At 33.2% G+C, this 24,039-nt stretch overlaps 2 protein-coding genes across 3 annotated transcripts in view; both read left to right on the top strand.

Moving 5' to 3' along the window:
• LOC148608196 (clathrin heavy chain 1) overlaps nucleotides 1–13,491 on the top strand; it is a 31,014-nt gene extending 17,523 nt beyond the window's left edge. For both annotated transcript variants that reach the window (XM_088543633.1, XM_088543632.1), the window contains 19 exons: nucleotides 19–90; nucleotides 608–788; nucleotides 1,345–1,508; nucleotides 1,942–2,067; nucleotides 2,353–2,495; nucleotides 3,141–3,263; nucleotides 3,737–3,848; nucleotides 4,075–4,197; nucleotides 4,591–4,736; nucleotides 6,300–6,483; nucleotides 6,680–6,872; nucleotides 7,190–7,347; nucleotides 7,606–7,770; nucleotides 8,093–8,249; nucleotides 8,697–8,815; nucleotides 9,253–9,816; nucleotides 10,081–10,302; nucleotides 10,506–10,581; nucleotides 11,538–13,491. In XM_088543633.1, coding sequence (XP_088399759.1) covers nucleotides 19–90; nucleotides 608–788; nucleotides 1,345–1,508; nucleotides 1,942–2,067; nucleotides 2,353–2,495; nucleotides 3,141–3,263; nucleotides 3,737–3,848; nucleotides 4,075–4,197; nucleotides 4,591–4,736; nucleotides 6,300–6,483; nucleotides 6,680–6,872; nucleotides 7,190–7,347; nucleotides 7,606–7,770; nucleotides 8,093–8,249; nucleotides 8,697–8,815; nucleotides 9,253–9,816; nucleotides 10,081–10,302; nucleotides 10,506–10,581; nucleotides 11,538–11,665 — 3,156 coding nt within the window. In that variant the 3' untranslated portion in view covers nucleotides 11,666–13,491. The remainder of the gene's footprint in view (nucleotides 1–18; nucleotides 91–607; nucleotides 789–1,344; nucleotides 1,509–1,941; nucleotides 2,068–2,352; nucleotides 2,496–3,140; nucleotides 3,264–3,736; nucleotides 3,849–4,074; nucleotides 4,198–4,590; nucleotides 4,737–6,299; nucleotides 6,484–6,679; nucleotides 6,873–7,189; nucleotides 7,348–7,605; nucleotides 7,771–8,092; nucleotides 8,250–8,696; nucleotides 8,816–9,252; nucleotides 9,817–10,080; nucleotides 10,303–10,505; nucleotides 10,582–11,537) is intronic.
• Nucleotides 13,492–21,492: 8,001 nt separating this feature from the next.
• LOC148608194 (somatomedin-B and thrombospondin type-1 domain-containing protein-like) overlaps nucleotides 21,493–24,039 on the top strand; it is a 54,315-nt gene continuing 51,768 nt past the window's right edge. The window contains exon 1 of the mRNA XM_088543916.1: nucleotides 21,493–22,127. Coding sequence (XP_088400042.1) covers nucleotides 21,857–22,127 — 271 coding nt within the window. The 5' untranslated portion in view covers nucleotides 21,493–21,856. The remainder of the gene's footprint in view (nucleotides 22,128–24,039) is intronic.

The raw sequence follows: 24,039 nt of genomic DNA, 5'->3' as shown, positions 1-24,039 counted from the left end.
AGTTTTATGTATTTTCAGGCTTTAGAGCACTACACTGATCTGTATGATATCAAGAGAGCTGTTGTCCATACACATTTACTCAACCCAGAGGTGAGTGAACAATTTATCATTCCTCCTGTTAATTATACTGATCATTGAGTCTGTCTATCTGTCCCTACACTGAACTGTATGATATCAAGAGAGCTGTTGTCCATACACATTTACTCAACCCAGAGGTAAGTGAACAATTTATTATTCCTCCTGTCATTATACTGATCATCGAGTCTGTCTGTCAACACCTTATGTATGATATTACTCTTACATAAGTCGCAGGCATTTTTTACATGCACATAGTATGGCTTATCTTAGTGTAAGATCTAGTTAATTAAATTTGAGTATGGCTTTTAAATCTAAAAGAATAAATTAAATTCAGTACTAGGTCCAAATATTTAGTACTTGAACTATTTTAACTGTTAGAACTTTTGATGGATTGGACTTTTGTAAGTATTTATGTTGCAAGCTTGTATCCCAGTTTTTAGATTTAAACAGGTATTTTGTGTATCTCTAAGTTAATAATTTTCCGAACAGTTAATATGTAAATGTATCATTAAGTGATTTTTTTTTTCAGTGGCTGGTGAACTATTTTGGATCCCTGTCAGTAGAAGACTCACTGGAATGTCTGAAAGCTATGTTGCAGGCCAACATCAGACAAAATTTACAAGTCTGTGTTCAGATAGCATCTAAATATCATGAACAATTGTCAACAAATTCACTCATAGAAATATTTGAATCATTCAAGAGTTATGAAGGTAAGGAGTTGTGAGATGTGTTGCTGTCTTACATACAGAACAACGGCATTTTTTAAGTTGAGACAGAAAATATTACTGGTAATGTAATGTTCTGTTGGGATGTTAAAATCTGGCGTTATTCTGTTTATTTGCGACATAACAGTTGATTTTATGTATTGACATTGGGAATTGCCAATATTATTTAGTATCACGACAGAACCTGAGATAAGAAATTCTTGTAGTTCTTGACTTTCACTTAATATCATATAAAGGCTATTCCTGGAAAATGTGTATGGGAGGGTTGGACAGCACATTTTTTTATATCCAACCACCCATAGAATTAAAATTAAATGTTCATAACAAAGTATTACTATGTAAGCCTGGAAATACCCCAATCCATATAATTTTTATGATGCTGTCCGTCTCCCCCCCCCCCCCCCTTAAACATTTTTTCCTTTAATTGCCCTAAAATATCATCTGATATTTCTATGCTTTTAATTACGTAGTCAGTTCTTGTTTTCATAGTATTACCATGTTAACAAGCAAATGTCAAATATCTTTTCATTTTGTGTTTCAGGACTATTCTACTTCCTTGGATCCATTGTCAACTTCAGTCAGGATGCAGATGTACATTTTAAGTACATTTCAGCAGCTTGTAAAACTGGACAAATCAAAGAAGTAGAAAGAATTTGTAGGGAAAGTCAGTGTTATGAACCAGAGAGAGTCAAAAACTTTCTTAAGGTAATATTCTGAAGATGAAATTCCTCAGTTAATTGGTTGGTTGTATTATCCATCTTAGTCATAAAACAACTATTATTTTGCAAAATAAACTGCAAATGTTTATGTTGGTGATAGAATTACTCCCCTTTGAGTTAAACACATTTTGGTATGTTTATGTTGGTAATAGAATTACTTCCCTTTGGATCAAAATTATTTGGGTAATTTTTGTGGAGGTTGACAGCAGTTTTGAGAAAAAAGATATGTGATATTTTAAAGAGGTATACTATATGTGGTAAGCACAGTTCATTTTACCAATATATTGGAATTTTTCTTAAAATATGTGTAGTAACAAGACCCTTTACGCTTTACAGAATGATCAAATTTTAATAATATTACTGTTCAACATTGAATTAAGCTTTAAATAAACTTACTATGTTTCTTGATTCATTTTCAGGAAGCCAAACTGACAGATCAGCTGCCATTGATCATTGTCTGTGACAGATTTGACTTTGTTCATGATTTGGTCCTCTATTTGTACAGAAACAGTCTACAAAAATACATTGAAATATATGTACAAAAGGTATGCGATAATTGAGAGGTTATGAATGGAAAAGAATTATTTTGCATTGATGTATGAACTTATTTTGTAGTATTCATGTTAGTGGCCTGGTGGATAGTTACCGACAAGAGCACAATTGACAAAAGATGCTTTGCTATTTTTAACCATAAAAGCAGATGGAACTATACATGATTTTCTACATACTCAAATGTAAAATGAAAATGTTGTACTTTTAAAGTGTCATTCCTGTAGACATTTAACGTATCAATTTCAAAGTTTAAATGGTTGCATTTTGTCACTGTACAGGTGAACCCAGCCAGATTACCTGTAGTTATTGGGGGTCTATTGGATGTTGACTGTGGTGAAGATGTCATCAAACAACTCATCATGGTTGTCAAGGGACAATTCTCTACTGATGAACTTGTGGAGGAAGTAGAAAAGAGAAACAGGTAAAGATTAATTTATAGTAATAGTTCTTGTAATGGTGCAGAGAAGTCATTTGCGGATGAAGTCCATGGTCTGTTGGGATTAAATAACAACCAATGATCCAATGTAGTTATTGTCTCAGTATAAAATAAAGTCCCATATATAATCAAATCCACGAATACAATGTATGGTACTGCAGAAATACAAGTAGTCCAACTTCTAGGTTGATATATTTATTTGAAACAAATATATACCTGAAACTACTTTCTTAAACAGTTCCAATAGATTAAAATACGTGCAGTGCCTGTGCTATTAACCAATGCAAATTTATTGTCATGTAAAGAGAACTGTTGTATCGTCAGTGATGAATGTATGTCATATGATAAATGAATAAGTGATGAGGTTAGAATGAAATATTGAATCTATGTTATATGAAAATGACTGCAAATTTTTAATATATATATCATATTAAATTGATTCTGTGACATTATTTTAATATTATTTTCATATTTGATCAAAGAATCATCCTTTTCTGAAGTATAATATATTGATGCCTTAGATAAACATCTTCACTTACTGTTAAAAGGAGTATAAATGTGCAGTTTCAAATCATTCTGAAGGGATCAATCAGTGTTCTAATAATTCTTTATAACCCGTTTTATTTACAGAATGAAGTTACTTCTACCTTGGCTGGAGATGAGAGTACATGAAGGAGTTAATGAAACAGCTACACATAATGCTCTGGCTAAAATCTACATTGATAGTAATAACAACCCAGAGAGATATCTAAGGTTGGTATTGATTTATTTTATGCTCAGCTCTCACTAACTGCCACTGAAGTTAGCTCAAGTTGTGTTACATTTAATTCCTGTAAAATGCTTGTCAAATGTTAATGTCTTGTTATTATGATACAAGATACTGTAAATTTATTAATTTTCACGTATTTTGTCATGTAGACATATTCACAAGTGTCAATTTTTGCAGTTTAAAAAAATTATATCAATGCGATACAGTGTTGAGAATCAATTTCATAGGTACTATTGTAGCGCTTTTCTGTCCACCGTGAAAATCACAAAAATTAATATATTTACAGTATTCGCCGCACTAAATAATTTATTTTATTGCCTGAAGATCACTATTTTCAAACATGAAGACAAAAAATTGTTAGGATGTGAGATGTGAATTTCATACCTAGATGATCATCTTTAATTTAGACCTAACTGTTGAATTAGCCATACTTGAGTAAATCCTCATGTTATTTCAGAGAGAACCAGTTCTATGACAGTAAGGTAGTAGGCAAGTACTGTGAGAAGAGAGACCCACATTTGGCATGTGTAGCATATGAAAGAGGACAGTGTGATGCTGAACTTATTCAGGTACTTTATTCACAGTTTGTTATACAAAATAAATTTACGTTTCAAAAAATTTTTACAACAGTATTTTCCAATGTTTGATAATGGAAATGGATTTCTACAGAAATATTTGTCTTTGGAGAAAAAGCTTAAAAAATGTATTGCCATTCAGTTAAAATGTTTCTGATATACATGTTTTACTTCATTAAATTTTCTATCGGTTGCTAAGTTTATAATTCTGTTTTTATAGGTGTGCAATGAGAACTCCTTGTTCAAGAGTCAAGCCCGTTATTTGGTGAAGAGGAGAGATATGGATTTGTGGGCTACTGTGCTTACAGAGGAAAATGAATACAGGCGTCAACTTATTGACCAGGTTAGTACTGAGAACTAGTGTGAATAGGGGGGGTTTAAAAATGACAAAAGCTAGTCCTAATAAATTAATATTCACAATAAGTTAAAAATTCTTTATAGTATGAAGTGTTAGTAGATATAAAGATGTTTTATAGATTCTGAAGCTACAATGAATGTACCTGGAAATTGTACATTATTCATAACACCAAGCATTTTTCTATCCCATGTAATGAAATTGCTATGTGTATGTTTTTGATATGCCATTCAGTTGTGTTTTGTAGTAACATCTCCTCTCAAACTTTTGAACAGAATTTCACTTAACTTGGTATGTAGTAAGGACACAATATCACGAGGAAATTTTAAAATAATTTCCTTAGATTAGTTAAATTTCATAGAATCTATTAAATGTTTACAGGTGGTACAAACAGCTCTGTCAGAGACCCAGGATCCTGACGACATTTCTGTAACAGTCAAAGCTTTCATGACAGCTGACCTTCCAAATGAATTGATTGAACTCCTTGAGAAGATTGTCCTGGACAATTCTGTCTTCAGTGATCACAGGTAGGTGTTCCATTTTAAAATTTATCCACTGCCAAAGATAGAGGGGATACAAGTTGTAGAAAAAACCACATAACAAATGATGATTTGATGGTCTGCATGTGCTCTATTTTCATGGTAAAATAATCCTTTCTTTTTAGCTCACCTGGCCAAAGGCCATGTGAGCTATTGCCATCACTTGGCATCCGTCGTCATCGTCATCGTTAATATTTATACAAAACTCTTCTCCTCTGAAACTACTTGACCATTAGAACCAAAAGTGGGTATGAATGTTCCTTGGGGTATCCTGCATAGAACTGATGTGGGGATTCTTGATTTGTCAAAAAACATGGCCAACGTTACTAAAAATAGAACATAGGGGTCAGACAGTAGTCTTGTTTCATATATCTCCTAAACCATTAGGTTTAATTGATTTCTGACGGAGTAAAAGTGTTCAGCATGATGAGATCTATCTCTGGTCAAATTTTGGTTTTAATCCGTTAAGCCATGTTGGAGTTATTGCCCTTTTTCAACAATTTTTGCTATTTTTAATGGTATTTCTTTCCAAAATCTTCTCCTCTGATACTACTTGACCAATTGAAACCAAACTTCATACGAATTTTCCTTGGGGTATACTGCATAGAACTGATGTGGGGATTTTTGATTCGTCAAAAACATGGCCGTCGTTACTAAAAATAGAACATAGGGGTCAGACAGTAGTTTTTCACATATATCTCCTAAACTGTTAGATTTATCCAAATTCTTTCGATAGCTGAAATGATCCATATTATTAGGACTACAGAAGTCTTCAGACTCCTTGTAAGAGTTCTTGCCCTTGATAGGGGAAAAATGACTTTTTTTTTAATAGTTTTCAGTCAATATCTTGAAAACTATGATAGATTAAAAGAAACTTTCAATTGTTGAAAAGATCTTGTGATACTCCTACCAAACACTTCTTTAGTCAAAATTGTTGGACAACTTCTTGTTAAATTTATTGCCTTTGAAGGGCAAAATTCAAGAAGGTGAGCAATTCCGGCTCCTGGGAGCCTCTTGTTTGAAAAAAGAAGCAGATATGTATCCCTTTCTTGAAGAACCAAATCAAATACCTCTTTTTTAAATGCAAATCAACATTTTACTATTGCTATTTTTATTTTACTGATTATTTACTTCCTATTGTTCCTTGTACCTCACCACTGAAAATAAGACTGGTTACGTGGCTGTAAATAATTTAAATTAGAAATAAAAAGTGATTGTTGGGGGGTGGGGTGTTGTTAACATGCATGTATCACTAAATGTCTAATTTTTATCAAGACTGCAATTTTTTTATACAGTACAAACTTTCTTTTTCTTTAAACTTGTGTCAATTTGAAATTTTATTCCATTTGCAAAGTTTGGGAGGGTATGATTTTGATTTGGTATGATGATTCAATCACCTACTGTACCAAAAATTTTTAGGTAGCCTAAAGGTTAACATGCCTATTTTGGTAAGTCAACAAGGAAAGTTAAAAAGATTGAAGACTTAGTTTCGAAATTTTATTCCATTTGTCTAATGCACATGTACTAAAAATTTGAGTGTATTGTTTCTAGGAACTTACAGAACTTGTTGATCCTGACAGCTATTAAGGCTGACCGAACCCGTGTGATGGAGTATATCAACAGGCTGGATAACTATGATGCTCCAGATATAGCAAACATTGCTATCAACAATGAACTGTTTGAGGAAGCTTTTGCTATCTTCAAGAAATTTGATGTCAACACTTCTGCTGTGCAGGTAAATAATATGAAGATAAATATATGATCACAGAATGACAGCTGCTTAAAATAAGTTATCATGATCTTGAAATAGCACAGAGATTCCAATTGACAATTAATAGGGTTCAGTTTGGAAAGGAACAATTCGATTTTTAATAATTACGGATATACTGTTGTATGCCTTTATCATTAATTTTCTTTTCATGTTTAACCAGGTATTGATTGACCATGTAAACAACCTTGACAGAGCTTATGAGTTTGCTGAGAGATGTAATGATCCAGCTGTATGGAGCTTGCTTGGAAAAGCTCAGTTAGATGCCAACATGGTGAAGGAATCTATTGACTCATTCATTAAGGCTGACGATCCTACTAACTACCTAGATGTAGTCAGAGTAGCCAGCAGTAACAGTATGTACATTTTACTAGATGGAATTATTATTACCATTTTACAATGGCAACATTCATTTATAGTTACATAGCAGTCACATTGTTGAATCTCTGTATTAATGACTTTAATCTTATTTTAAGTGTGCCCTACAACTATTATTACTGTGCTATTTTGTAATTTTGAAATAATTAAAAAAAACTTTTGTGGCACAGATCTTAAGAAATATGTTTTCACAAGTGTGTTTTATAATATTTTGATTCCCAAATAGAAATATGAAACATATGGAAATGTTTTTCAATATAACATGGATTACGGTAATACCATTTCTTGTTAACAGATAGCTGGGAAGATCTAGTGAAGTTCTTACAGATGGCCAGGAAGAAAGCTCGAGAAACATTTATTGAAACTGAACTTATCTATGCCTATGCAAAGACCAACAGACTGGCTGACTTGGAAGAGTTTATATCAGGACCAAATCATGCCAATATAACACAAGTATGTCCTTGTTCTTCAATCACTATGAATCGATCTATAGATCAATTTACAAACAAGTTCATAATACATTTATATAAAACAGTCACACAAATTTGGAAAATTGCATTTATTTAATGATTGTTATTGTGATCATGTGGTTCTATCCAGGTGTTTGAATTGTATTTATTAAATCATAAATGCACAAAAATTGATATTGGAAGGACAAGTACTTTGCAGAATAAGTGATGTCAGTGATTAATTTGAGCTTTATGTTTTCAGGTGGCTGATAGATGTTTTGACGATCAAATGTATGATGCTGCTAAGCTTCTATACAACAATGTATCTAATTATGCCAGATTGGCTATCACTCTAGTCCACCTGAAGGAATACCAGGCTGCTGTTGATGGAGCAAGGAAAGCTAACAGTACTAGAACTTGGAAAGAAGTGAGTAAGATCAGTCAGTTGGGGTGAATAAAGAAAACAATTGCAATTTTTTTTTGCCACACTCCTATTTCTTGTATTATGTCCACAGTCGAGTTCCCGAGAAATGTCTGATTGGCAAACAAATCAGGTTCATTAATACTTAATTATTTGGACTGGCAATTTAAAAAAATATATAATTTCAAAACCATCCATATGTATCACTAGAAATGTCCTTCTATGAAAAATAGAACATGATTGTTCATAAGATATATTGTATTTAGAAAAAGTCTTCTAAGTTTTTGTAGATGCAATGTGTATAATGCATATTTTTGTTTTATTTTAGGTTTGTTTTGCATGTGTAGATAATGAAGAATTCCGTTTGGCCCAGATGTGTGGTTTACATATAGTAGTACATGCTGATGAATTAGAAGAACTAATCAATTATTACCAGGATCGAGGATTCTTTGAGGAACTTATTTATTTGTTAGAGGCAGCATTAGGTTAGTTATAGGTTTTCCTATATTTGTAAGATCCTGTGTTTTAAGTGCATATAGCTCATTTCTGTATTTGTTCAGTAAAAGATAAAATTTGAATACATTATTCCAAGGAATATGTGTTGTTAAATGAAAACAAGTACTATCTTGTAAAAAAAGATAGCAAACACAGTAAAATTTGTCCTTTTTACTTATAATTTTCTATACAATTTTTTGGAACGCCACTAAGTTATCAGTATTTGGCCAATCATTAAGTAGAATTGCGATCAGCTGACTTGTGTTTTCATGGAAGAGCGCCGTTAAGGTCAAAGGGTAAAAAAGCGAAACTATGCCGTCTGCATCTGAAAAATCTAGTTAAGCACTACATATTAGAATTATATCTATTGAAGTACTTTTCCTTCATACACTTATTTTATTAGTTTATTCATATTATTCTTTTTCTATTTTCTACAGGTTTAGAAAGAGCCCACATGGGCATGTTTACAGAATTAGCCATTTTATACTCCAAATACAAACCTGAGAAGATGAGAGAACATTTAGAATTATTCTGGTCTAGAGTTAACATTCCAAAGGTATGCTTCACAAAATTCACTTGATAAATCTATGTGTGATTAACTACAAAGTCAAATGAAACAGTCCAGCCTTGTCACTGGACTAATACAGTGTGCAAACTCTTGCAAACTGAAGCAAACTTTACAGGACCAGACAAGAAAGTTAAATCCTTGCCTGTTATCTCCTTTTGTTTAACACATGTTTTCAGATACTGAGACCATGTTTAATACGTCTTCACATCCTTCAGTGAAGTTAACATAATCGTCATAAACTTTGATATGTCGATAGGACAATCACATTTTAAAGTCCTTGTACTAATTGACAAACCCATTACATTTTATTCATTTGTACAACTTTGATAATTGCTGTGTTATAAACATAAGTAACAATAATTCTATATATATTTTGCATGATTTTTTTCTTATATGATATTCATATCTTCTGGGTTTTGTTTCAGGTATTAAGAGCAGCCGAACAAGCACATCTGTGGTCCGAGTTAGTTTTCCTGTATGATAAATATGAAGAATATGATAATGCAGTTATTACAATGATGAACCACCCATCTATAGCCTGGAAAGAAAGTCAGTTCAAAGATATTGTCACTAAAGTAGCTAATATAGAACTATATTACAAAGCTATTCAATTCTACTTAGACTTTAAACCTTTATTGTTGAATGATTTATTATTGGTGTTGACGCCACGTCTTGACCATACTAGGGCCGTCATTTTCTTCACGAAAGTCAATCAGATACCTCTTGTCAAGCCTTACCTTCGCTCCGTACAGAAGAACAACAACAAAGCTATAAACGAGGCTTTGAACAATCTATTAATAGAAGAAGAGGACTACCAGGGTCTGCGTACATCTATTGATGCATATGAGAACTTCGACAACATTGCTTTGGCTCAGAGATTAGAAAAACATGAATTGATAGAATTTAGAAGAATTGCAGCCTATCTTTACAAGGGCAATAATAGATGGAAACAGTCTGTCGACCTGTGTAAAAAAGATAAATTATTCAAAGTAAGTAGAAGTTGTAATGCCATAAATTAAAACCATGAATAAGTGTTTTTTTTTTTTTTTACTACAGTACTTAAGAGAAAAAAAAATGAAAATATGAAGCCTTCAAGCAAGAAAATATAATAATCTACATGAAAATGAGTCCAGTATTAAAAAATAAGTTGGCTTCCTTGCTTGTAAATTTTAAAAGACATATCAGTTGTGTTTTTAATATCCTAATCATTGAATGAAATTTCAGAAATTCATGAATTTTCCTCAATTTTACAGGATGCAATGTGTTATGCTGGTGAGTCGAAGGATATTGCTATTGCTGAAGACCTGATCGCCTGGTTCCTTGAGGAGAAATACCATGAATGTTTCGCTGCATGCTTATTCCAGTGTTACGATTTACTACGACCAGATGTGATATTAGAGTTGGCATGGAGACACAATATTATGGACTTTGCCATGCCTTACATGATACAGGTTGTGAGAGAGTATATATCCAAGGTAAGTCAATATGATTTCTTTCAGTTTTGTATTTTATATGTAACTCTGTATTTGCAAGAAGCTGTGAGGAAGTATAGAAAATATAGAAGTATTTTAGAATCACCTTGTCAACTTGCATATCTTGAATTGCAATTTCTTTAAAAAAAAATAAGTGAATGAATTTAGATTTCTCTTTATGATATGCAGCTATTTGTTGTTTGCAGGTTGATAAGTTAGAACAGTCTGAAGCTGTCAGGAGTGAGGAGGAACAAAAAGCAGAAGAAAGACCCATTGTTCTCAGTAAGTGAAAACTCCTCAGATTTGATTTTAGTCTACTAGATAAATTATAGTTCAAATTTGATTTCCAAAATAAGTTTAAATTTCCATAAGCTTAAGTTGGGTTGTTGATTGTAGTTGCAAATATATGATAAGAGATTAGAAATTTGTCAGAAAGCAGAGATTTTTCTAGCACTTGAAATTTTTGTCATTAACAATTTGTTGAAAAAAAACTGTTCTTATTACTTCCCTTGAAACTAATTGAAACAAAAGTGCATTGATAGTTATAAACTCCAGTTGGTTCACATGGACAATGAGACAATTTTATCACCAAGTATAAATTAAAGGTGATTTCGACTGGTGTCAAAATTTGTTTACATAATCACTTAATTTGAATGTAATAGCGAAAGGTCAATACAGGTAAAATACATGTCCAACTAATCAGTTTCAACCTCTGCAGTTGAATCAAGCTGTGTCCTGCTAAGTATTTTATTTTGAGAGTGAAAGAAATTTTGAATTGGGTATAAGGTCCTTTTTATGACAGCCCAGCCCAAAAGTTTTGTTCATTTAATGGTATCATGCTGTGGTTGTCTTTGTCTTTAAACACTTCTTGGACAATAATTTTAATATAAGTTGATAGATCTTTATGAAATTTTGGAGGTAGTAACTTAAAACCATTCAGAAATTCAAGTTAGAGGAAGGTTAAGAATATCTTACACCTGATGCAAATGCTTCCTTTAGTTATTCTAATAACAACTAAATAGTCACAGAAACTTTCCAAATCCTAGACAAAATATGATAAGGCACTGAATCTATGAGTTTTGGGATGCAATGTAATTTGTTGTGAATAAGCTGAAAATAGCACTTACTAGTAATGTGGGATTGCACATAACTGATTTTTGTCCCAAGAATGTTTAGTTTCTGAAAGATGATGTGTTCTGGAGATTTAAGTTATCACAAACGATGATTTATTTTTTCAGATGAGCCTCAGTTGATGTTGACAGCTGGCCCAGCCACCATGATGCCCCCACAGGCACCCTCCCCTCAGCCAATGTATGGTGCCCAGTATGGGGTACCCCAACCTAATCCATATGGCTATGGCATGTAATGTGCCAAAAGCTTAACTTAGAAACATTTGTCATCCTTCATTGTATCATCAGTGTGAATAAAAGAATGATTTTACATGAGATTTACAGGGATAGAAGAGTGTTATTATCAGGCACTGGTGTGAATAAAAGAATGATATAAACAAGTTACTGTGATTGTGGATAAAAGATAGATTGGGATCAGTCACTTTGGGACCGTGTGTATGTTAACTGTTGATGTTTTCTTGTGACTTTCAAAATTTAAGTTATATTATTGTGATTTTTTTATTCTGGAAAATATTGGCATTTTGTGTTGTTTTTATTGTTGATATTGTGTTTATGATTTGAACAAATGTTAATCATTTTGCAATAGATTGAAAGTGCTTTACTATAATTATGTTACCATGGTAATTTATTTTTGAGCTAAGAGTTGCCAGCCATTCTTCATTTTAGCTGCATTACCATTTTATATGAAAGATACTCAGTTGGTTAATTTGTACTTTATATATTTTCCTTTTAATTAATTTTTGTTCGTAAGGAATACAGATTTAACTAATTTATTAATTTGTTCTCAAAGCTAATGTTGTAGTGCTAGCCTGTAGATGGCACTAAAACATTTCTGTATTATAGCAGAATAAAAAGTTATGTTTCAATTTTTAAAATGTTTAGAGTGTACTCATATTTCAAAGGAAAACATTCCACATAAAATTTGTCAGTATGTGCTAGTGCTTTGTTCTCTATAAATAGATATTGGTGTTCTTATAGTGGTAAAAACAGTAAAACATAATATTGGTGTCATGAGTAGAAAAATACTGGTATACCACCTCAAGTTTATTGACCTTGATTGACAGGTATTTGACCTCTGTCTTGACCTTTATAGCCAGGTATTTGACCTGTTTGTGGTGTATTCTATGTATTAGCATGTTGTATCTTCAAGAGAAAGTGTTAGATTTAATAATTGAATTAGTCAAAGGTTGTAGGAAAGGTTTCAAGGGCCAAAAGGGTGGGCTTTTCTTTAATGATGTATAGATAATCTGTTTTAACAGGTGTACATTTTGATACAATATGGAAAGTTGACCTATTCAAATATCATGGATATTCATTTTGCATATGTATGAACAAAGTCGTGAATATTCATTGCATGGATCTATAGTCTTATAAGTGCTACCTATATTCCTGTAATTTTGTAAGGTTTTGATAATATTAACTTCCAAAATATTCCTAGATGTTTAAAGTGTTAAATGATAATCCAAGTGCTTTTTGTCAACAAATAATAAGCAATTTAGACTTGTCATTGGACTGAATAAAAGATTCAGGACTCCTGAGTGAATTTATTAAGCTGAATGTGATGTTGAAATTTTTACTGTAGATTTATTTATTCATTAGTTCTCAGCACCTCGCTTTAAGATTCCTTTGTACAAGCATGTACATGATAGCACATTATTAATTTTGTGTTGTCTCTACAACATAGTGATTCTGGTATTCATTAGAATGACTTTGGTCTACTGACAGTAAATTTAACACATCTTCAGGGTAAATTAAATCAAAACTTGAAGGTTGTCAGATGGAGGGAATTTTTAAGTTAGAAGATTGATTAAGTTGTTAAGGGTGTAGTCTTTAAAATATGGTCTAAAATATATGCTGCAAACAGGAGTATTATTTTGAAAATGTGTTTCTACACTCAGTACACCAAGTCATATCACAGCTTAGCAATTCATCTTATCCAATCAAAACAGTGTGTATATAAATGGAGAGATTGATTGGTTGGGCTGTGCCTGTAACATTGTTGTTATAGACCATAGATATATCATATACAATTAATTGAAATAAATAAAATGATCACTATCAAGATGAGGTTTTCTTACTTTTTATTCCACTTTTATGTATAGATGATTGTAATCATTCTGTCCATTCATCCGAAACAAATAACCTTTGTCCCATTAAGCTCCGTGTTAGATAGCAAATTAGCTCAGTTTTTAGCTTAAGTAAGCTATTGCCATCACTTGGCATCTGTCTGTCGTTAATGATTTTTCAAAACTCTCCTCTTCTGACACTACCTACCGATTTAAAATCAAACTTGGTATTATGGTTCCTTAGGGTGTTCTGCATAGAACTGATGTGGGATTTTTGATCTGTCGAAATAACATGGCTGCTGTTACTAAAAATAGAACATAGGGGACTGAAGTTTTTCACATAAATCTCCAAAACTGTAAGGGTTAGCCAGATTTTGACGTGGGATAAAAGTTTATTGTAATGAAATCTTTCTATGGTCAAATTTTTGTATAAATCTGTAATGCCATGTTTGATTTATTGCCCTGTTTTTGTTTTTTTTTGCTATTTTTAATGTTATTACTTCACAAAAATTTCTCCTCAGAAACTCTTGAACTGACTTAAATGAAAATTGATATGGTTGTTCCTTAGGTATGAGTGTTAGGAATTTTTATCCCACTTTTACAAAAAACCAGGTGAGCTATTCAAGCTCTCTAGAGCCTCTAGTTTATATGAAATGGAGTTGAAAAATTGTAAGTTATTGCATATCTTCAAATTTCCTGGATTTCAATACACAATACGTACTGATATGATAACTAAAAGCATTTCTTAACAAGAAGGTTCTGAAAAGGTATTGCACTACATATCAAGACGAATGGTCCTTTTGGGATTTTTTTGGACTACAAAATGTCCGGTGTTAAATGGTGTCATGCTGTGATCGTCAGTAGACATGATAACTTAGTACAGTAGCTGTCTTTAGAAAGGAGGATAGGAGGTGTATGCCTGAAAAAAAAACAATATTCTTCAGAAATATTTACAGACCACATTTCCAGTCTTCGTGAAATTGTATCACAATGTGCCATAGGAAGACATTGCGGATTGTGAATTGAAACGTTAAACAATTATACACAAAAAAATCCTGGCTTTAGGGCAAAATCGAAGTAAAGTGTACGATCTCCATGAAATCATACTACGAGTTTCTAAACCCCATTTGATTCAAAGGGTTATAACGCTGACGTTTTAACAATTAGGGGTAAACAATTTACATTTTCTTAAACGCAGTGAAAAATAACTTGAACGTATTTGCTACAGGCTTTCAAGCGGGCCCTTATTTTCCTAATTTTTCTTATTTCTCAAAAGCAGCCCTAATTTTCCTAATAAAAGCAGAAGAATCCTAAAAACGCCCTATTTTTGTTGAGAAATTCCTTATTTTTCGAATTTTGAAATTTTTAAATAGTAATTTCCCTTTATATTGTTTGTATTAATGGAATCTAGCTTAGTACACTCTCAGAAAATTAATATTATGATCAAATAAACACCTCAGAAGACATTTTGATGGTCATTAGCAGTTCACAACATTCTTTGGACCCATACTAGTTCAGCTTCTAATGGTCGAACTGGAATGCTGAATACAACTGTTGATGGCCACTTACATGATCTTCTGGGTTGGTAAATAGCTTTTATATTGTCTTTAGCCAGTGGTAAGTAACTTATTTTTCTTTTAGTATAATTGAAAACGGAAGAATGTCATCCCTTATTTTTGTGTTAAAAGCCCTAAAAAATCCTAAATTTAGCCCTTATTTTTAAGAATTTGACCCTAAAAATAGCCCTTATTTTTTACAAAAAGTCACTTGAAAGGGTGTTGCTAATTTAATGTTAAATGCTTATTGTGGTCAGAATTTTTATGATGTGTCAATATCGCCGAAACAAAAAACGAAGTCTAAAATGCGATTATTCATAGACATCAAAATCCAAGTACGTTACCGAAACGTGAAAACAAGAAACAGAAACGAGCTGCGCCCTGCGAAGTATTTTATTATTATAGTTGGTGCACATGAAAAAATCAGATTAATAACGTGTCTTAAAAGTGTCTTGTCATCCCAGAACTTTTTCTGAATTAGCATTTTGATTTTAATATTAAGTAATCCCGTTACTCAATAGAACTATTTAGTTACTATGAAATCATTTCTATTTGTAATTTCAATATACTCGGGTGTATGGCTTAAGTTTTCCAAGTTAGTCATTTCACATGCCAATGAATGTGAAGACATATTGTTCAAGAAAGGAAACATCGAAATAAATGCTTAAGTGATTTGATATTGGAAATGTGTATTTTCAGTGCAGTATAGGACACTTGCAAATGGCTAAAGAGGGCAAACAGTTGGACACCCCCAAATAATGCTAATATTGGATTTCTGTCTTAACGGTCCACGAACTCTCCTTTTCAATTGTTGACATGCATATCACCCTTATCATTAGTTCTACGTCGATGGTCAGTTATCTAACCCATCCCTGACCACTGGAATTATAAATTTAGATAACTACATTCCCAGCGTGTCGAAATCTTACCTGAAATTTGTTTTATTTTAATTTATATTTATGCGGTCCATTATACCATGATTCACGGTTGCAAATTTCTTGCTTTTGATATCTTTATGTTTGTTATTTTGTTTGATATAAGATATTGTGTCAAGTAATGTGTCCCGGGTAGTGACAGGGTTTACATTGAAGATGCCCTAGAGGAAACGGCTTCCGACCTCAAATGTTGACTTAAACCATGACTCACCGTTAGATTGACAACTTCTTATGATAACTTCGAACATTATTGCACTTTATTCAACTTCCTTATACATAAAATTTAATCAGATTGCGTTTTTTAAATCATCTTAAAATTTTTGGGGTGAAAGTTGTCAAAAAGTACCCGACATTTTAAAGTCGGCCATGAATCATCTAAAGATTTAAGTTTTTTACTTATTAGAAAATTTCCCTTAAAAGTCCAAAAATACTAGTATTTGTTTTAAAAACAAATGATAAAAACAATTGTAACAAAAATAGCTAAGATACATTAGTGTATTGTTTACGGTCTTTGGTAATTGTCGGTCAAGTTTCCTGGTCTCGTATCCACAAAAAGTTGTAAGTGTAAAGAGTAATCAAGGGAACCAAGGTTTTAGTGGCAATCAAAAGAGTGTAATCCAGGGACAAAGACCAGACATGGAAAACAGACACACACAACAAAGAACATAAAGCAACCAAAATCACACATACAAAGTAACAAAAGCAAATGAGCTACTCGGACTCCACCAAAAACCGGGAGCATGGACCAGGTGCACCGGTAGGGCAAGCGTCCTCCGCCCCTCCAAAAACATCCGCCGAGCCGCCCACAAAAAGCCAAGTCCGGGGCAGACAAACGAGGAAAGGAAAACTATGACCCGTTTAATAAATCAGTTTTCATGGTGCAGATGGATACACCATAACGATCCACGAGTTCATGATGACGACCACGAAACCCCCCTGCAGCGACGACCTCAATCCTGCAGCAACATAACCCCGCTCCAGAAGCCTATCTGTTAGAGCTCTAGCGCGATACAAAAAGTCCACGTAGTGTCGGTAAGCTCTGGCACAACGCATGAGTTGCGACATGAACACTCCACACGCAGGCGCCGAAGGGATGTTGCCACAGACGAAAGGAAAGTCGACAATTCCGAATGAAAAGTCACCACGTTTGTCGTAAAGTTTGGTCAACAGTTTTCCTTAACCATCGATTTCTAAGTGTAGGTCAAGATATGAGGCCGACTTTGTAAAGTTGATCGTAAGTAATGACGCCATAAACTAAAATAGCATTGTGACGTCATGACTTACCGTCAATTTCACACTTAAGACTTTTTGTGAAACCGACGAATAAATGTATGCTTGGTTATGTTTTCAATGAATCTTCTACAAAAAGTTGCCATAGCTCTTCGTCATGGGCTAGGAGTGAAAAAAACGTGATAAAAGCCACCTCGATTTTAGAGTTAATGAATTCAAAATGAGGTGGTGAAGCAAGAAACAACAATGGTAAACAAAAATCAAAAAAGAAAAAGCAACATTTGAATGCAACAAAAACTGAAAATATACTAAGAGTGGTACTTCTTGTTAGACGACGGCCAACACCTGCTTCTCTTCGAACACCCCTCATTCTCATATACTTGGTTCTCAGTTGCAAGTAATTTGGAACGTTCTGTAAGTTACTGATACATATGAGTTCAGTTATATTATATGTACTGTTAGACAAAACATTTCTTACAAGTACTACTGGTAAACCGTGGGCTTCTTACTCGGGGTATCTTATTATATAAATGGTAAAAAAGTATAAGCAGGCTGCACGAAATGGTATAAAAAAGAACTGCTTCGTTTGCTATACATAATTGGTAAGTCTTTAAATGATAAACAAATAAGTCTAAGCAGGCTGCAAGAAACTGTATAAAAAGAACTGTTTCGTTTGCTATAGATAATTGGTAAGTACGGGTATCTATCAAATATACTTTACTTGTATAAGAGCCGACAATTGACAAGGTTTTTTTCTTTATTTTATTTAATTACTGAAAGTCAAACATTTTTGTCATTGTTGTCATACCCCCTGAATCTGTGGTAGTTTTGTAAATTCTGATACGTAAGTAAAAAATAGAGTTACAACGTTTGTTGTATTATAGCAGACAAGTATCTCATGCAGAAACCTATTATGGCTTACTGTAGATCATTCACCGTTAAATTATGGGATAAAAAAGATTTCGCAGGAGACCTATATTTTTACAGTTGGTCGCAGGTGCGAGCTACAATTATATTAAATGGATACGTGTCAAAGTTATAATTTTCTTATCTGGTCCGATCTGTATTGCATATAGATAATGAATCACCACTATACACTAAGATCATCTGCCTTTCTGGTCTGGTGAAACGTAGTCATTTTGTCAAAACTCGTAATCATTTTGAATAATTTAGGTCTTTTTCCGGGAGCGAGTGTCCTCGTTCCAGAAAAAAAAGTTTTCCAAACCAACCCCTTAAACATTCTCCTTCAAGTCTATCATTTCTTAGTTTCTTCTATTGAAATATACCTTTTCTTTGATCATTTTAGGATTTATCAAAGAAAATGTTAGTAAAACAAACACACAGAGTGGCGTACGACTAAAGGGAACTTTACATATATTTTGAATTAAGAGCCAAACCTATTATCTTATACTGCCTCTTACTGTTTAACTTATACATGGCCATTGCATCGAGTGTTTCTAAATTAAATTGAGCTCGCCACAAGAACAAAAATTTTCAGTTGGAGTTCAAAACACACCGGCTGTTTGTCTTGATTGCAACAAACCTTAAAGTACAAACTGAGGCATGGACAGGGTATGTTTGTTGGGTTACAAATCGCTCTAAAACACGCAACAATAATGACAAATGTCAAAACTGACTTTTTTTTCGTCGGCTGTGTCCGCATTCCTTCATTTTAGCATCCCACCGTGCTTTGAAGGAATTCACTTTTAATGTTATTTCCTTAGTAGGTGGCTTTTTTCATTGTCAAATGATGTGTAAATCTTTAATAATATATTAATAAAGGACGATTAACACAATAATATGATTTGTTGCGAATTTTACTATTGGGGATCATTTCTATCATTTATAGTTATGTCTGTTGCTTTTCTACATTCCTTTTATCCTACACTGTTTTGGTCTTTTGATATCAATTGATAGCACTGGTCTTATGTTTTTTTTCGCGGTTTCATTAATTGATACCTTTTAGAAATAAAAGTAAAAACATATATGTTTCCATCAAATTAGCTGATTTCAAAATATTTTTTGGCTTTAATTATGATACAAAAAAGTTTGATTAGACTTTATACTAATGGACCACGGACAAATGCAACAAAGAACCGTGGACCTGATATGCATAATGAATGTCAGGAGTCCTAATAACTAGGATCCGCGATATGAGGCCACATCAACAGGCATGCAATATGCAGGAATACATGCAACAAATACCAAATACCCGAAAATATAAAAAAAAAGTGTGACAAAGTACCAACAGGACATCGCATGAATATACATTTAAAAAAATGCAGAACGTAAAACAGGTCTATAGAATTTAAAATAAATGATATAAATAATCGTCAGTTGGTAGTTAGGCTAAAACTAGTTTTTATAAGAACTATAAGGTATATTAATAAAAACTTAACAAAGGCAACAAGAAGAGCGAAATCAAGGCTGTAGCCACGGGGGGTGCGACGGGTGCGATCGCTACCCCCTTTGCCCCCCCCCCAAAAAAAAACCCACTTTGATTTACATTTTAGCCTGTAATTAAAGAGAAATCATACCAGAAAACGAAGTAAAATTGCTTACCAGTGATCAGTTTGCATCCCCATTCAGATTCGGAAAACCTGGTTACGGCCCTGCAGAAGTACAGTTCAAAACCACGGGGCCAGCATGAAGAAAAGAGTCAGTGCAGCAATTCTACAGGAGCAACCAAAACCACGGGCCAGCATGAAGAAAAGAGCCAATGCAGCAATTCTACAGGAGCAGCCAAAAACCACGGGACCAGCATGAAGAAAAGAGTCAGTGTAGCAATTATACAGGAGCAGTCGAAACCACGGGGCCAGCATGAAGAAAAGAGTCACTGTAGCAATTCTACAGGAGCAGCCAAAAACCACGGGACCAGCATGAAGAAAAGAGTCAGTGTAGTAATTCTACAGGAGCAGTCGAAACCACGGGGCCAGCATGGAGAAAAGAGTCAATACAGCAGTTCTACAGGAGCAGTCGAAACCACGGGGCCAGCATGGAGAAAAGTGTCAATGTAGCAGTTCTACAGGAGCAGCCATTTCACTGTAATGTTTTGTACGTTGCTTTACATAACACTTAAAATACTGTTAATCATTACACAATTTTTATTTACAATTCAAACATTTTAAAAAAGATTAAACTAATGTCATTTGTACTTCTTTGTTAGAAGTGTAAAAACGTTTATCGTAATAAGATCACATAAGTATTTAATGTTTTCCTAAACCAAACAAATACATGTCCTCTCTATAATCTGTTACGATCTGGGGGTCGTAAATTATATAAGTTAAAGTAATATGGTGTCCTCGTATGTCATTCTTGTCTGGGTGAGGCTTGACCGAGACGGGTCGTCCAGACCTGGAACATCACATGCTTACCTTTGTGATGTCCTGTAGCGAAATACATAAATATTTTCGCGGTTACTTATTTTTCAAATATATGATACTATTAACAGTTACATTGAAATGAAAAACAAATCTACATTACCCTTCGTACAGAGAATATGCATAGTACCACTTTTCTTATAAAAAAATAAAATATGAAAAATGAATCTTATATTCCATTTTAACGAGGGAGATACGTTGTATGAAATTAAAGTGCAAAGTATTCTGTTTAATGAATGAAGCGTCAGCCCATAAACGTTTTATAGAAATAAATTTATTTTAAATGATGTGCAAACTTGGATGTAGTTTCTATATTTCATATGTAACATACACCATAAAAATGAAATAAAAACTATTGTTATAAAACAAAAACCGTTTGTATAATTGAGCAGTATTTCCTGCATTAAATGATATATAATATATCTGTACAGATCCATGAGTGTATACTTCTGGCGACACATAGACAAAGGTTGTTTAAAAGTATCGTAAAACATCTTTGAAGCAACATTTAAAAGTGAAAAAAAATCTCAGATTTTAGTGAACTTTTGAAAGGGATATGTCAGAAAATTAATACATTTCCTACACTGAAACTTATGGAATCATATTTATTAAATCTCGATTAGGTCAAAGGCCTTATCTACGACCGTTACGACCACTGATAAGACCAAAAAGTTAATCTTGAGTTATCGAACTTTACATATAAGGCGATTATACTAACAATAGAGAGCGTATTTAATTAGTACATTTACACCATTAATTAGGGTCACCCACCTGGTTGTAGAAAAAAAAACCTGTTTTTTTTAAACTGTAAATACGTTAAGATTGAATAAGCAAATACAATTAGATTAATTGCAAAAATATAACACTTTCTTCTGTCAATTAAAATAGTTATGAATATTCATGAGGAGGGCTGGTATTAAAAGCGCTTGCTTTGCACAGCGTTCATTCTGAATAAAATCCATTATTTCGATCAGGAGGGGTTAAACTTTAGGCATACTGCGTTCAGTTTAGAATCATATTTTAAATCCTGTCGCGCATCTGAATTGGAAAGTTTTCCTGAGAGTTTTTCTGTTTTATGGGATTCTACGAGCAACATCTTTGAGACGTTCCCTTCGCAAGCGTTTCGTGAAGGTTTTTTTCCCAGAGCTTGCAGTATTCTACTGAAAGTAGGCAGGCTCTTGTTAGAAACACATTTACAGTAATTCTTGTGAAAATTGTATTTTTAGTGTTTTTGGATTAAATAAATTTTCGACCTTCGACATGCATAAAGTTTTTGCCGAAGTTTTAACATGCTCTTTAGCATTAGTGCTATTTTTCAGCATCTCATGTGCACAAGACACACGGAACATGCAAAGATTCCAATCGTGTAGGGATGTGAATTTATGTTGCCCTGGACGGAATAACACGTGCTATGCTATTGGACCAAGAATGGACGGGAATTTTAATGAAAGCAAATGTTTTTGTGATGATAACTGTAAAGCGATGAAAGACTGCTGTACAGATCACGAATCATATTGCCAGTATCAGAGAGGTGAGTGCACACATACCCCGTACGTGTATAAACTTACACGTGCGTGTTTGTTGGGTTACATTCAGATTTAAATGCTTTCATCAGAAGATATAGCTTGTTCACATATTGCGTCCGAGTTGGCTGTGAATAAATTATAGTGCACGTGCATTATTTTATATGCAGTAAAATTGCGGACACTGTGCACATTTCTAAAAATCAAAGTACTTTTCTTAGATTTCTATTTGGAGTAGTATATGGAGTTATTATTTTAGTCCTCATATTTTCTTGTACTAAGTTTGGAAAATCGGTTTACACATCATTTACATTGTTTTACTCAAAATTTTGTACGACCTTTTTCCAGAACTCTTATTTATTAAAATCAATTAACGTCTCCGAGATTTATAGACTTAAAGGACTCTATACAGAAAGTAAATTATTATGGGACAATCATTTCTCCAGCACCTTGACATTGTCAGATAGAATTCTTTGATCACCTGGGAATGCATTATGTCACTTTGATCTTCTCATTTTTACCTGTCAAATTTTACCTGTAAAGCAATTCTGCACACCTTGTTCTTCCAGACAGATACATGAAAAGTATCAAAGTATAGTAAATTTAACATGAGCTGGATATTGGATGTCTTAGGCACCAGCTGCCACGACCATATTTAAGAAATTGGAGTCATTTCTTATTCTCTTACTTCATTCATACTTTCCATTCATATCAGACAGACTAGTTGGATAGGATTCAAATTTTAAAGTTTGTAGTATATGTCATCATTGTTGATATGGACCTATTTTGAATGAGTTGTGGAATTTATTCCCAGTGTGAAAGTACATTTTGGGGGTCTTATAGTCTAGGTTTGTTTATCTGCCAATGTGGTCCTGTATTTGTATGACATATCTAAGTAGTGTTATGTATTATTACTGCCATTTCGTTACTGTGATAGTTTTTTGTAGACTATAAAGCTAGTGTCAACTTAGCCCAATTAAACAGTTTGCAGTAGGTATTAAATAGATTTTCTAAAGTAGCAACCTGCCAAGTTTCATAGGCATCTGATAAAAAAAAAAATGTTTGAGATAAAGTAAACATCTCCTTAACTTAAAAGAAGCAACTAACTGTGTTAAGTTCTAAAGGAGAAATTATTGATATGAAAATATAGAGTAAGGAGTGCCTGAAATAGGCTTTATGATGACTACAGTGATGTTTAGAAGGGTGTTTTACTTACACAAAAAATTAAATGACCTTTTCAATTTCACCACAATTTTTTTTGTTGAAATAATATATTGGAATATTGAGGTCGTTGTAATATGTACAGTATTGAAATGCTTGTCTAGGAGATATGGCTAATATAAAAATATAGAGTAAGGGATGCTTAGAACATGCTAATATGAAAAAGATTGATAATGATAAAATAAAAAAATGAAATATTATAATTACAATTTAAAATTTTTTTTTCCCATTGTAAGGTGAGCCTTGTAAAGTTGTATGGCAGTGTACATACTGTTTGAAATTTTTTTCAGTAAATGAGCAACGTACAAATTTTCAGTAGAATTGGACCAATAGTGACACCTAACTGTGTAATGTAATTATAGTATAACAAATGTAGATATTTAGATCCCTCACCCAACCTTGTTAAGATAACAAGGATATGTTAGGGCCCTAGGGTCAGTGTTACAACTCTACCTTATAAACTTTAATTACATTGGTTATGTCAGCCTACCTGATGCTACAATAACATCTAGAGATCAATAGCATGGAGGGCAGGGCGAGGTTCATAGTTAACTTAATAAATTTATTGTATAGAGTTTTACACCCTTGTCTTACCACAACAATGGATATTTTTCTTTATTTGATTGGTGTGCATGTTCAGACCCCATCTTTAAACCTGACAGAAGGTATCTATATTTTTGATTGGTGAGGACAGGGTAA

The sequence above is a fragment of the Perna viridis genome, chromosome 9 (assembly GCF_037379345.1).
Source record: "Perna viridis isolate PV_CMFRI_1.1 ecotype Kerala chromosome 9, ASM3737934v1, whole genome shotgun sequence".
In the NCBI taxonomy this organism is placed as follows: Eukaryota; Metazoa; Mollusca; class Bivalvia; order Mytilida; family Mytilidae; genus Perna; species Perna viridis.
Note: the sequence above shows the minus strand (reverse complement) of the source record. Positions and strands in the feature narration are given on the sequence as shown.